General features: G+C 42.1%; 2 protein-coding genes across 4 annotated transcripts; one reads left to right on the top strand and one right to left on the bottom strand.

Annotated features, from left to right (window-relative positions):
* Positions 1-2,641: 2,641 nt before the first annotated feature.
* Positions 2,642-5,659, bottom strand: SNRPD3 (small nuclear ribonucleoprotein D3 polypeptide). 2 transcript variants are annotated; one of them, XM_072350991.1, is made up of 4 exons: positions 5,529-5,659; positions 4,889-5,035; positions 4,012-4,204; positions 2,642-3,180 (listed from the first exon to the last, which is right to left on the bottom strand). In XM_072350991.1, exons 2-4 carry the CDS (start codon positions 5,012-5,014, stop codon positions 3,119-3,121), a joined length of 381 nt encoding a protein of 126 aa, XP_072207092.1. In that variant the 5' UTR covers positions 5,015-5,035; positions 5,529-5,659; the 3' UTR covers positions 2,642-3,118. The 2 variants fall into 2 exon arrangements, with proteins under 2 accessions (XP_072207092.1, XP_072207093.1); XM_072350992.1 differs by having other exon boundaries at positions 4,889-5,038; positions 5,529-5,637.
* A 9-nt stretch (positions 5,660-5,668) lies between these two features.
* On the top strand, positions 5,669-14,032 carry GUCD1 (guanylyl cyclase domain containing 1). Of its 2 annotated transcripts, XM_072350988.1 has the most exons (7): positions 5,669-5,879; positions 7,007-7,091; positions 8,518-8,683; positions 8,923-9,084; positions 9,405-9,496; positions 10,681-10,922; positions 11,407-14,032. In XM_072350988.1, the coding sequence occupies exons 1-7, from the start codon at positions 5,669-5,671 to the stop codon at positions 11,496-11,498; spliced, it is 1,050 nt and encodes a 349-aa protein (XP_072207089.1). In that variant the 3' UTR covers positions 11,499-14,032. The 2 variants fall into 2 exon arrangements, with proteins under 2 accessions (XP_072207089.1, XP_072207091.1); XM_072350990.1 differs by lacking the exon at positions 8,923-9,084.
* Positions 14,033-14,102: the final 70 nt, after the last annotated feature.

Genomic DNA, 14,102 nt, shown 5'->3' with positions numbered 1-14,102 from the left:
TCTCGTGTGCTCACTGGACAGCCACAGATATATGATAAATTCTGATAAGAGTATAAGGATCTTCAGGCAGATACACAACAGAGCTTGTTCTGTCAGTTAAACCTACTGCAGAGGGTTCCTATTTCTTTCTGAAATCCTTGGCTGCCCCCCACCCTCAGTGCTGCTGAAGGTCAGATCACACACTTCAGGGAAGAAAAGGAATCTCAACGGAGAGAACGGAAGCTTGATACTGCACAGAAAAGAGGAAAAGGAATTTCTAAAACTAATAAGAAATGTAAATCAATCATAATTAGTTGAAACAATCCACAATAAACATGCTATTGCTTGGCAACTCTCATTTACTTAGATACTACTGTTGTGCTCCCTAGAGCTTCCCAGGGCTTCAAACCCTTTGCCATTCCAGCATTAATTTGTGGTCAAAACAGCACCGTTTCTTCCTGACCTTTGCAAAAGAAGCTAATATCTAACCTTCCAAAAAGGCTACATGCTGTTTCACAGACAGAAGGAAGAAGCCAGTGGGACAGATTTGCAGCCTTCCCAAAGCGTTGAACCTCTTCCAAGAAACACTTTTAGTCAAGTTCCCCATTTGTGGTTTGCTTCCTTTTCCACATATAAAATGGAAGTAAATCTTAAGATGCTGCAGAGCCATCCTCTCTATTAGTTCCCCTAGCGAGTACAAGGAGACCCTCTAGAAGACAGACCCTAAGTGTCCCAGCAAGGTAACTTCTCTTTGTTTAAACTGCAAGTACTTCTTGCCTCTCCTGTTACTAAACAAGGTAACAGCAACCTCCTTTGGCGCTCATGTTACGCAATAACCACAACCATAATAACAAAAGTAACCGTATTTCAACAGAGTTCGCTATCCTTCAGCACACCTCATCCTATACTAGGTTATACTCATGGCAATTTACTGTGGCACTAATCAATCTCAGATTTTTATCAGGTGTTTGCTTTGGGAAGAGAAGGCAGTTCCAGCTGCAAAGGAAGCATCCAATAAAATCCTGGAGAAGATTTTTGCCTAAAGTTACATAGAAAATACCATACTGTGCCATTCCCTTTTCACCTGTTGACAAAGAAGTGACTGGAGAAAAATCTCAAACTAGATTAGCAACACAAATTTGATGTATTAAAAGGGATAAAAACCAATTAACACAACAAGAAGGAGGCACGTAGGTGTAATCCTACCTGCTAGTGAAACAGATGTTGCCAGATTGTGATACCTGAGGCAAGTGAAGGTAGTGGCTGTCAACAGAACACACCCAGTCTTTACCTACCAACTCATTTCCAGAGATCCCAAGTGTTAATTAGGACTACTGCTAGCAGGCAGTTAAAGTTTGACTGTGAAGCTCTTGGCACAACAATAGGATGGAATTCTTTCGTGTTTAAAATAAATAAATAAACCATCAGCCTAGTAAAAACTAATTCATCATGGGCTTCAGCTTCAATTTTCAGATGATCCTTCTTAAAACAGTCTTGCAAAATTGAGTAGCGTTTACGTAGGCACAGGAAGGAAATCCCATGAAAATAACAGATGTCCTCTCTCCCACGTAATCAGCTTAGTTCCAGCTCTTGAGTTCCACAAACACCTCTTTCAACTAGTTATTAGAAAGGCCGCGTTCTGCAGATAGAGCACTGCAGTTTTACCTGCCGGTACTTTACAGAGGTAACAGACTGATCAGTTGGTGTAAGCCGGGGTCTCTTCTGAGTCACTGTAGATTCAAGGAACACATTTCCATAAGAAAGTGAAACACATCACTACCAAATCCCTTCGGGTGCTCACTAGAATATAAACGTAAGTCAAATGCAATGTTCTAAAGCAGTTTTTTTGTGAAAATCCTCTTGTCCTTTGGACAGGTTCCTCATCTAGGCACAAGAAGGCAATAACATCTCTATAATTAAACCCAAGCACACCACAAACACATTTTACAGATGTTTCTAATGCAAATATTTAGGATCACTGATAACCCCCTCCCCCCCCCAAAAGCGCAGTTCACTAGAAAACCCCTGCTTATCAAACACTGCTTTATTTACAGACAATTCAACTAGTGAGTACATTAGTTCGACTTCCATGTCTGCACAAAGGGGGTCTTTCCAAAGCAGAGCAGAAAAGCAGGATTTATTCATACATGTATAGACTGATGACTGTATGGAAATGTAAAATTAGGTCCAGGAGAGCCCAATTGAAATATTTCAACCATTAATGTCAGTAAGACTACATGGTACTTGAAGCAAAAATAAGCTAAAGCTACAACTAAATTTGGCCTCCTACAGATATAAGCTTATGTACTACGTGATCGTGTATAGATGTTAACAAAAGCTAAAGTCAGGCCTAAGTCCTGTTCAAAAAGTCAGTCTATATCATGGATAACCATCTATGTGACCTTTCCTAGACATCTTTTAGATTCATAAAAAACACTTCAAATCAATGCTTGAAAATTATTTTTACTTCCATATTCAGGCTTCTCTGCCCAGGCAACAGTAAAAAACAAGTAACTGCCAATACAGTCAGAATCAAATCGCTTCAGGCAAGTACAAACCCAGGCTAAAATGGTCTGTCTACTAAATATCAGTTGCGTGCTCCTCATGAAAAGTTTTTGCCACATCCAAAGAGAGAAATAAGAAATACAACTCAATATACAGCTTCGAAGGTGGACCTGTATTTATTATAGATCCATATAAAGCTTCTCTAGAAGCTACCTCAATTTGACTGTTTGTTCTGTAAATGCAGATGCTAACACAACCTTAAAACAACATTAAAAATTCTTCATCAAGAATAACTTCTAATTCTTTAGAGGGTGAGTTACAGCAGTATTGAACAAGGAGGAAGCAAGATGATCTCTGAAATGCAATGCATCACACAAAAATACAAAGAAGCCAAATCCAGATACCAAGTCCACTGTTTTCTAGACAACGCACTTTGAAATCCACCTCCAATGTATTTGCCAGCTACAGAAAGAAGCCAGAACTCTAGTGTGCCTAAGAGGAGCTCTGTCATATAACAGCAGACAGGGTTTTGTCAGAAACATTTATTAAACAGAAGTTACCAACATATATGTAGACAAGTTAAGAGCCCCTTTAATAATAATAATAAAAAAAAGCATTTTGGTCAAGGCCAAAATTATCTTCGCTTCTGGAAGATGTTGCCACGACCCATACCACGGCCTCTTCCTCTTGCAGCCACTGAAGAAAGAAAACATCAGGGATGACATGAATTTGATGCAACACATTTATCTCAACAAGTGACAAACCAAACATCAAGAACTCCCAGTCTCTTCCTTAGAAGCACGGAAGTTAAGCTATAGTATGAGGCTTGGAAAGTGATAAAAGTAAACAGAAGTTTTCTGTGAAAACAACTGTAACCAACAGCTACACAGCCTTGCTATTCATAACACAGTATGCATTAAGAGCAATGAAATAGTAACACACCTTTGTTCCTACTCTAATCTGTGTGAATTTGTAGCCAGAGAGATTTAAGACCTCCTGCTCTTCATACAATGTGACAGAACTCACTATGCTTTGTCAGATGTTACTCCCCTGCACATCCTTACTGCATTTGTTAGAGTTAACCAAGGGCTTCAGAGCCCAGGATTATTTCTTGATATTGTTATAACAAGACTGTTCACATGAAAAAGGTATGAAAGAGGATGAACTCTAGAGTGGCTAACAGTTACTGATTTGAAATACTTAAAAGTATCAACCAAGTATTTTCATATATTTTTCTAATGCTTAAGAACACCAAGATCACTCCTTGGGTAATCCAAACAGCCAGCAGCCACATTTACAGAAAACCAAAGGTGAAGTTTTACTTAACTCTAGCAAGGCCACTTACTATTCCTGAACTATTTGCAGTATCAGTATTGTGCATCAGACAGTCTGTCTTGACTGCCATCACTCATTCAGCTTCTTACAGCTCATGTTTGCTTAGTGTTAGGGATGAAAACTTCTCAGTTTCTGTACAGCAAAATGGGAAGGTAAGGGGGGAACACCAGACCACAAACACACTGTACCCACCCTGAGCTTTGAGAATAGCTGCTTTTCCTCGGCCAGCTCCAGAACCCTGGTTCTTATTCTTCATGCTCTTTAGCATAGGAGCATTCTTCAGCATATCTGGTAAGATTAGAAACCGTATCTTGCTGCCTCTGATGTACACCTGCTCAAGCTGCGCCACTCGCCCATCCCTGTACGTCACTGTTATGTTGGACATCTGGAAAGTAAAAGATCAGACAGCCGTCTCAGAAGCCTTAAACATAGTTTTGGACTCCCACTACTCCTACTCATGGAATATACAGCCAGGATTCAAGTAATAAACTCAAAGTCCTATCAAGCATACAGCCTTCTCAACTGTTACTGGGATATAAGGCATCTATAACCATTTAAACACAGTCTTAAAGCCTGCTATCATTTAAGCAAACTCACTATTTTCCCCTTCTCTCCACTTGCTTAATTAGTTCAATTAGTTTTGTTTTCTTATTCAAATAGTTTAAATAAGGTTTTACTGGTCCCAGCTATTAAGGACATTTTTATTTCAACAATGACTTGAATGAAGTTATCCAAATTAAGCCTCTTGCAAGGCCTTAAAGTCCTCTGCATTAAGCACAGCTCTAAGCTCATAAATTAGAGTTTATTTAGTATCGACAGACAATAAACAAAGAACTCCTGCAGAAAAGGAGTTCACAGAGGAAAACCTTAAGAACCAGGAACAGGAATTCCCAATTCTGTGCTCATTAATCTGGAATTCACTTCATTACTGTAAGTGCATAGAGTAGAAAGGCTTAATTTATCCTAAGACTAAAAGTAAAGGTCTTTAAATCACGCTGTCAGTCTGCTGGGTGCGACCACTTCCAAACAGATGAGATTCACTTCATTTAATCCACCTCAAGCTGCACACCTGGCAATTCATGTTGTCCTCAGCTTCAATCAGCTTCCCACGGTACACCTCCCCAGTGTTGGTCTCACAGGTCACAATGTGGCCCTCGGCCTCGTGCAGGACTTTGATGGGCACTCCAATGGACATGGCTGCAGTGCTGCGGCTCTACTGCTGGGACAGAAAGCAGAACGTCAAAAGGGGGAAAAAGGGAAACAAAACGAGTTGTTTTGCGGTTCGGCTTTGCCTACAGGAGGTGATTTTCTCCTTTGAACAAAGGCCTCGCTGCTTTGGCAATACAATACAACACAATACGTTACAATTCGTTACAATACAATGCAATGCAATACAATACAATACATTACATTACAATACAATACATTACATTACAATACAATACATTACATTACAATACAATACATTACATTACAATACAATACTGCACAGCTGTCGCCCTCAGCGCTCCGTCTGAGAAAGCGGCCTCCCCGCTCATCCCTCCTCCCTGTCCCAAGGCCCAGCCCGGCCCGGCGGAAGTCTGAGAGCAGCCCACCCCCTCAGCCCACATCTGCCGCACTCAGGGCTCTGCCCGCCGCCCTAAGAAGCTGGAGGCACACAATGAAGGCACACAATAAACCCCACAACGAAGCCCCCCACCAACACTCACCTCCCGCCAACCACCCGGAGCCGCACACGCACTCTAATGGCCTCCGCCTTCCCGCCGTGCACCGCACCCCGGAAGCGGAAGTGCACCGCCGCGGATCCCCTACTGCTTTTTGCCCCTCCGGACCGCGGCGCCTTGGCACGATGGTTCCGCTGCACTCTTGGCCCTCCCCAGGGCAGCTCCCTCCCTCTCAGCTCCGAGCAGCCGCCTCGGGGTCCGCCCCCTCCGCAGCCGGGAGGAGCCGACGCCGCGGCAGGGCATGGCGCGGCCCTAGGTCCGGCGGGGCGGGCAGCGAGCGGGCGGCCGCCGCCATGAGGAGCCCCCGGGAGCCGGGGGAGCCCCCTCCGCAGGCAGGTCAGTGACAGCTCCGGCCTGGGGAGAGCGGGACCTAAAGTCGGGGCCGGGCTGCTGGTTGGCAGAGCTGCGAGCGCTCCGCCTTGTTTACAGGCGCGGGTCGGGCCGTGGCGTACGGAGCTGACAGCTCTGTGGGGGGCGGGGATGAGGCGCGGGCAGCGCTGGGCCTGGCTGTTACCTTTGAAGTCAGCGCTTATGGAGAACAGGCGCCTCCTCAGTGAGTTGTGTTAGTGGACATGGATGGTAATAGAAAGGGGACCGGTCATAACACACCGCCAGTGCTTACATTGCTTACTTCAAGCGGGATTTGAGGGTCTGTTTTTTCCTTCGGGAGACTAAAGTATAACCAACGTTGCTAACAAACACTGAATACACCGATGGGTGTGCCAGCTTTCGAAGTTATGATTAAACCCAGGGATGTGATTGAGAAAATGCTGTTGCTGCAGTAAGTCACAACTCAGTGAGAAAACAATTTAAAATGCAAGACGTTATCCATGAAGTTTTACAAATAAATCTGCATTGAAACTACAGCAGCCCCCAGGATGCTGAATGCTTTCTATCCCCACCTGAAAGCACAGCTGACTCTGTGCTAGCAGAGGTTTCCAAGGGTCTGTTCCAGATCGAAGGTGAAGTCATTAAGAAAAGCCTTTTATGATTAACTCACTTGGATTGACTTTGAAGTTACAATGCCAAGCGGAAGCACTTCGGTCCATCAAGCAACCCGGGCTTTTCTGAAACTGAAACCACTACAACTGCCTATAAAGAAATAACGAGGGATGAATGACTGATATTGCAGATTTTCTTGATACTGATCAGGTTTTGTCCCTCTGCCTTTGCCCTTTTACAAAAGACCAGATGGTGTCATTTGTGGGTTGTCTTACCTTAAAAAAATTACTCACAAAAAGACATAGCAGTAGAAGAGGCTGAAATCCATAGGGCTTGTAAGAAATCACTGCCTACAGATCCTGGTTGTGTCTGTTTTCTACCCTACTTGACCTATGACTTTTTGTTGGCATAGAATACAGAGCTGAGAACGAGCTGAATTGGAATGAAGTACAGAAAAAAACATTCCCATATAACGACTGACAGCTTTTACATTTTACTCACACGGGGTGTTTTCACTGCAGTTGAATGTGTGCAGCTGAAAGTGCCCATCATTCAGCAGCTGTACCACTGGGACTGCGGGCTGGCCTGCTCCAGGATGGTGCTACAGTAAGTGCTCTTTCCATTGGAAGGGGTGGGAAATCCCAACCCGTGGGAGAGGGTGTCAGGAAGCAATGTGCAGGGAGATGAGGTGTATGGGAGCAGCTGTGAATTTTGCTTAGCAAGAGCACATATCCCTGAATACCCTTGGAGAATTACTGCTGCCAGGGCCTAGCGCAGCAATCCAGAAGGGAAAATACAAGCTAAGACAAACTTAAGACCTTTTGAATAATTGTTCTGATTGATCAGCACTGAGCTAACAATTAAGCAGTTTGGTGCGTTTAAGCTGATAAGAAGTTATCCCTCTTTCCTGTTGTTACAGTTCAGAACTGGTATTTACCACAGCAAGCCACGTAATTCCTTTCTATATCATTATGCAACGGGAAGGTTTATCCTAGTTTCTGAGTATACTGCCTCTGTCCTGCTGAGCCCCCAGCCTGCGGGGTGAATGGTTTCTGTTCCAGGAGTTGTTTCAACTTCGCAGCTATGCACTATATTGCCATCTCTTTTCTTTTTTCTTTTTTCTTTTTTCTTTTTTTTTTGAACCTGTAGCTGTCCTGCTGAACTCCTCTTTCCTTCCACAGAGGAACATGAGCTTAGGTGCAGGAGAAATACCTATTTAGATGTCCACTTAGTAGATATGAAGGAGAAGATTTTCATTTCTCTCCATCCCTTCTGCCAAGACGTTAGTCCGTGTGCTGGTAATTCCCATCTTGACTTCTGTAACCTCTGCCTCTTCATTCCCTTTAATCTCTTTGCCACACCAGTCTGTCCAAAACTCAGCATTCAAGATTAATATTCTCACCTTGCAGATCTGACCTTGTTTGCCCTGCTTCCTCAATTTGTTTTTTTCTTCATTTAATTCCATTTGTTTTGACCTCCAGAACTCTGTAACTGCCCTTCCCTGCCCCTTTGCAACCTGTCCCAAGCTTTCTTCAGACTTCATCTCCCCCTTTACTGCCTTTCGTGTCATCAGTGACTAAGCAGGCTTCCTTTGAGTATTTATCAACTTCCTTTACAGTTCCTCCTTTTGAAATTCATCTGTTGCTTGAAGCAGGTTTTAGTCTTTACTGTTGCTTTCTGCATTTGCTCTATTAACCTTGTATATGTAGATTGTAAGCCCTTCAAGATAGTTCTATACTTGCTCAGTACAGCTTGCCTATTGTCCAGCATCCTGTATACTTTTAGTGCTATAAAGCAGTTGAGATACCTGTATATTTCCAATAAGAAAAGTCAGAAATAAATCCATTTATGTATTCTCTGCTTCCTTCCCTTAACTTTGTGGCTCACTTGTGGGTTGTTTTATGCTTATTTCTTAGCCAAGCCCATTGTATCAGTTTTTCTGTCCCTTGGATGTGGAGGTTTGGGCTACAGCACATACTGTGCTTCTCCTAAGATCTGTGCTTCCCTTCCCCTACCTCTACTAATACCATAGGTACCTGGATCATCTGGACAATGATGAATTTCAGAAAGCCATCCAGGAGCTCCGGTTAACAAAGAGTATCTGGACCATTGACCTGGCCTACCTAATGCGGCACTTTGGAGTTAAGCATAAATTTTGCACCCAGACGCTTGGAGTGGACAAGGGTTACAAAAATCAGGTTAGTATTCTCATCTATTGGGAAATGGCAGGCAGTTTTAAAAGGGCCCCCTATGCATCACGCTAAAATACCTCTGCTGTCTTACTGCTAGTTAGACATAGCTCCCAGAAATAAGGTTTGCCCGCTGCCCGAACTGGTATGGATCTGTTCCAAAGCAGAAACTAGATACCTTCCCATCTTTGTTTACATCTTTGATTTCATAATACAAAGTTTTTTTGTTTGTTTGTTTGTTTTTAAAGTTTTCATGTAGCGTTCATGAAAAGTTACAGATTATTAACATCCTTGGAGACTGGAGCCCTCTACCTGCCTATGGAACAGGCACAGCCTGGGCAGCATCAATGCTAGCTTCCAACATTCCCCACCACCATGACAGCCCAGACCTGGAGGAACCACCTCTAGAGGTGAGAGACCAGCTCAGCCTCCGTGTCCGTGAGAGCTTGGCCTCTTCCAAGATTGCTAGTGAGCACTTACAGCAGCATTAGCTTTTGTGATACAGCCTTCTGCCCAGTACAAACCAGAGAGACTTCCTTCATGTCGCCAGCTGAAGAGCCACTGCTTGGAAATTACAATAAGTGAGACCAGGAATGAAATTAAAGTGATAATTTAGAGCAAGAATTCTTATCTTATTAGCAATGAATGCAGGGCCTTGCTAGCAGAGATGGTAAATGGTGAATTACCTAAGGTGGACGCCATTCTAGTTCACAACTTCCGTTGTCTCCAGTCGTTTTACAGGAAGCACTTTGACACAGAAGAAAATCGAGTGAATCAGCTCTTTGCACAAGCCAAAGCCTCCAAGGTGCTGGTGGAGAAGTGGTAAGCTTATTGTTCTCTCTTGTTGGAGACTCGGATCCTATGCTAGTCACTGAGCTGAACTGGTGAGAGATAGGCTGAAATGAGACCTTCAGCCTTTCTGTGAATTAGTTTTTTATTAAATGTCTTGAAAGAATGGACATAAAGACTTAACAGTGAAGTCTGAGAAGCAATAATGATGACAGAGTGATTTGAAAATTCTGACAGGAGTAGACTACTATGTATTGAATTTGATTTTCCATTAAGATAATCCCATAGGCAATGCTTTCAGTGCTTTAATTGGCCACTGTTAAGTACCACTGTAATATGAATTAAAGAAAATGCTATGTGGACACACAACCTATTGCTCCTAGAGCTATGCAGAGAGTATAGGTCACTGTTCCTAGACAAAAGCACAAAGAAAAAGATGGCATATGAACTTTTGCAAAGGAGAGGATGAAATAAGGAACCTCAATGAAAGAACTGTAAACCCAGGAGAAGATAAAAACTGTAGAACTGTTTCACAACTAATTATGACACTCTAGATGGGAAATAATTTAGTGTTCATGTTTAGCTTGAGTTGCATGTCTTTTTGTAGTGAAGGTGGATTTAGATCTCTGTTGTATAAGTGGGGTGAATGATTAAGAAAAGGAAAGAGGGTACAGGACAGCCTCTACCAGGGTGTATGGGAAACTGGTAATTACAGCCTGAACCTCTGATTAATCAGCTGAGGCAAGTGTCGGGTCAGCTGTGGGAGCACAGGTGACAGTCATTTAGCTGTGCTCCCAGAAGGGGTGGAGCTTGACTTCACCTCTGTAGGAGGTGCTATAGAAACACAGCCTCAAAAGAACTCCAGCTTCTCTGTGTCAGGGAGAGATGCGTATTTGTGACAGAGACAATTTGGGCATGTAATTAAGTTACTATACAAGCTTTAACTGTCAAGTTCTAATGGCAGGATGGAACACTTAGGATTTTCCCACAAGTCTCTCAAGTTACTAAGTTGCCAGCTCCTTTAATATTCTTATCCCAGACATGTGATACGTTCAGATGTTACGCTTTTAGTAGTGCAGAATTCAGTGCTATTGCTCTGCACTTTAGAAGCAGCAGTGAGATCCAAAGGCCTTGAATTTGGTCAGGGTTTCTCTGTAGCAAACCCTGGAGCTTTTAACATCATTGAAAACCTGTCTGTTTTTTTTCCCCCCCCACAGCACAGTAACAGTTCAAGACATCCAAAAACACCTTTCCCAAGGTCACGTAGCCATTGTTCTAGTGAATGCAGTCTTGTTGCTGTGTGACCTTTGCTCAAGTCCTGTCAAATACTGCTGCTTCCTCCCCATTGGACAGAAGTGCTTCTGCAGGAATCCTGACTACCAGGGCCATTTCATTGTGTTATGTGGCTACAATACAGCCTCAGGGAGTATTTACTACAACAACCCTGCCTACGCTGACAGTGAGTAGTCTGCTCTTTTTGGGTGAATTCTCAACCACCTCATCACTAACATTTCCATAATGCAAAGCCACGCTAAAGCGGACTTCCCATTTTAGCGTGCACTTATTTCAAGCATTACTAAACAGTTTGTCAGAGTAGGTTTTGCTAAACTCATTAAATTAGTGCAGCAATTTGTTCTGTGATTTACTTGACACGCTGAGATGCACATTCTAGCAAACTCAGAGTGGTTTGAGAGGTGCTGAACTGTACCTTTGTGCTGAGTAAAGCAAGATAACCAATTTAATACCTATTCACAGCATTACTTCTGTAAGCAATGCCTTTGAGATGAGAAGATAAACTTCACTGAGTGAAGCTGTAACATAAGCTGATAAATCTAGTCAGTATATTAGTTACTTTTCTCTGTAGAGTCTGCTAGACCCAGAATAAAAGCCCCTCGCAGGCATCTTCTGAATGTTTACTAACACTTCGCTCCTCTTTTATATAGGGACGTGCTGCACCAGCATCAGAAACTTTGAAGAAGCCAGGAGAAGTTATGGCACAGATGAGGATATTCTGTTCATCTACACAGACAGCTGACACCCACAGCTGTTACTTCTGGTCCTTTCTGGTGCAGCCTGCACAGCAGCTGGCTGCTTGTCTCAGGCCACCCCCTGCAGAGACCTTCCTCCTGAACTGCAGTGGGATCTTAAACAAGGGAGGTTTTATAGACATTGATAGGACTATATTGCAATGCTCTCTTTACCTTTTTATTCTGGATGAAACATCTGATTTTGCAATGTATGTCATAGTTGTGTTTTTTTTTTTCTCCTCATTTTTAACACTGCACATTTGACAGCAGTTTTGAAATACAGGCCCAAAACCTGTTTACTTGGAGCTTATTTTCAAATTATATGCATGAGGAAAAAAAGAACCAAATTTACGAAGTTCAACACTTGGTAATAGATATATAGGACTGGGTAAACAGAAGCAGAAAAGGAACAGACGATACCTGTTTCACTCTCTTTCAAGCAGGGGCTGATTTTCATCCTCAGTCTAAGGATCTGAGGTTCAGCAGGGAGTGATGAAACAAAGAAATACTGATGTTAAACCACCTTACCTTCAAATGATGGAACTGCCTTATTGGCTAGTCAGTATTACAGGAGTGAAACATTTACTCAAGGAAGCTTCCCATGTACTAAATTCAACTTGCGCAGTTTTAGCATTTATAGTACATTGGATTAAGTTTTGAATAGCAGTTACTGAGATTGTTCCCTTGTGCTGCGAACCCCATCTCTTTTGGCTAAATATTTTTAGATGACTGTTTAGGGCTCTGTATTACCTCAAACGTTTAGGTAAGGATATTTTATTTGGACCTAGGAGCCTTCATTGCACTTTGCGAAATCCTCTAGACATTATTGCACCCATATGTGCAATTTTCTGATGCACCCAATCTAAATTTATGAAGCAAATACAGGAATCATCCACACACTAACGGTGCATGTTTTGTGTGTAAACTTTAAATAACGAGAGAGACTAGATTGTAACTAAAATGCTGAATCATATTTTGAGCCAAACTTCCCTATTTGCTTTCATTTAGCTAGCATCTCAAGAGCTTAAATCGATTAACAGTAAATACAAGCTTCTTTTTGCTGCAATAACAACAAAAAAACCCACAAAACTTCTACTGCAGCTGCATTTGGATTAAGTGGGAGCTCTATTCAAACATTTTCAAGTGAAATTGTTTGTAGTCCATTCATAATCCTGTCATGTATTACCAGGGTTTAGTGACTGTACTGGGGAGCACTATAAGGGTGTAGAAATAGCCACCTACTTCAGATTTGGCCATCACAATTTCTGACAGGTAAAATTGTTAGTACTCGTGTGTAGCTGGCAACATTTTGTTCTACACTTCAGGCAGAGATCTCTTGCCGTGGCTTTAGGAAAGGAACTGTTCAGGTTTTGGAACTGTGTGGAATAACAATAAAAGGATATTGTTATTTAGTGGGGGAAATACTTTCAGCATGAGAAAATTTCTGAGAGAAACCATCTTCTACTATTGCTGGTTTACTGCAGACTATCTGGAAAGCATGCAGTAAGTGCATTGTAACATCAAAAGCACTCCTTTGTACAGAAGCCAAAAAACCAGCAATGTAAGTGTCAAATGCAGTAGGCTTTGAGAAGTTCTGAACAAAGCGTACACAATAAGAAACTCTCCGTGTACCTGATCCTGTTTATCAGGGGTGAAGCTGGATTACATTCTGGCGGCTGTCCATGCGAAATGAATAGAAACTGGGATGTATCTGTAAGCAGCAGAACCACTATATTAGCAGAAACCCAGAAAATGATCAGAGACCAAATCCTACAGTCCATGATCCCTCCAACGTTAGTCAGCAGGTGGCTACCGGTCTTGGAAATTTTATATCCACGTTCAAATGCACAATGTTTGGCTTAGAGGGATTGTATTAACTATGTTAATAATTAACAGCTATATAAATTACAGGCTGATAAAAATAGTTACTTTCTTAACCCATGCATTTTCCTTCAGGTCGTCCATTGAATAGCATTGAACTGCCATAGAATTTATTTTTTTAGAGCAGGCTTGGTTAGCAAATAGATATGAAATAAATTCTTACAAAAGATGTGTAACTGACGTTGGCTTCCACATGTGAACCTTGAGCTTGTATATAAAACATGAACTTAAGGGCATGCTAAATGGTCTGAAATGTACAGAACCAAAGCTGTTTATGTTAATACAGATCAAATGGGAGCCACACTTACTGCAGCAGGATCTCTAATAACCAAATGGAATATGGTAAAGAGAGATGAAAACACAAGGAAGAAGAAGGAGAAAAGCAAAAAGGTGACAATTTAAATGACACAAAATCAGGTCAAAAAGAAACTCTCCGGCCAAGTGTCCAGAACACCTGCATTTTGTGGCACATTGTTTTCCATGGGAAGATCATCCATCAAAACACTCATTCTGAAAACGTGTAGTCAATCACTTTGTTTCCTTCATGCTGTCCATAGCAAAGGAGGGGGTATTTTACATGCAGGGATTTTATACATAAATATATTTTTATTTGTAATTAAGCCATTCTCAATAAAGGTTTAAAGTCATGGATAACCCTGTAACATGACGTAGCAGGTATATTTATCTACTGGTTTGTTATGAAAAATGTTGGAAGATCTTTAGAGGGTATG

The sequence above is a fragment of the Excalfactoria chinensis genome, chromosome 16 (genome assembly GCF_039878825.1).
Source record: "Excalfactoria chinensis isolate bCotChi1 chromosome 16, bCotChi1.hap2, whole genome shotgun sequence".
In the NCBI taxonomy this organism is placed as follows: Eukaryota; Metazoa; Chordata; class Aves; order Galliformes; family Phasianidae; genus Excalfactoria; species Excalfactoria chinensis.
This window is presented reverse-complemented; position numbering and strand designations above follow the sequence as displayed.

What these genes read in the sequence shown, in the direction of transcription:
- SNRPD3 (XM_072350991.1), bottom strand. Translation starts at nt 5,014, where the DNA reads ATGTCCATTGGAGTGCCCATCAAAGTCCTGCACGAGGCCGAGGGCCAC. An exon ending in AGGACAACATGAATTGCCAG is followed by an intron (nt 4,205 to 4,888) that starts GTGTGCAGCTTG and finishes TTTACTTTCCAG; the next exon opens with ATGTCCAACATAACAGTGAC. An exon ending in AGCTATTCTCAAAGCTCAGG is followed by an intron (nt 3,181 to 4,011) that starts GTGGGTACAGTG and finishes TTCTTTCTTCAG; the next exon opens with TGGCTGCAAGAGGAAGAGGC.
- GUCD1 (XM_072350988.1), top strand. Translation starts at nt 5,669, where the DNA reads ATGGTTCCGCTGCACTCTTGGCCCTCCCCAGGGCAGCTCCCTCCCTCT. An exon ending in TGCTCCAGGATGGTGCTACA is followed by an intron (nt 7,092 to 8,517) that starts GTAAGTGCTCTT and finishes CTAATACCATAG; the next exon opens with GTACCTGGATCATCTGGACA. An exon ending in TGGAGGAACCACCTCTAGAG is followed by an intron (nt 9,085 to 9,404) that starts GTGAGAGACCAG and finishes CGTTGTCTCCAG; the next exon opens with TCGTTTTACAGGAAGCACTT.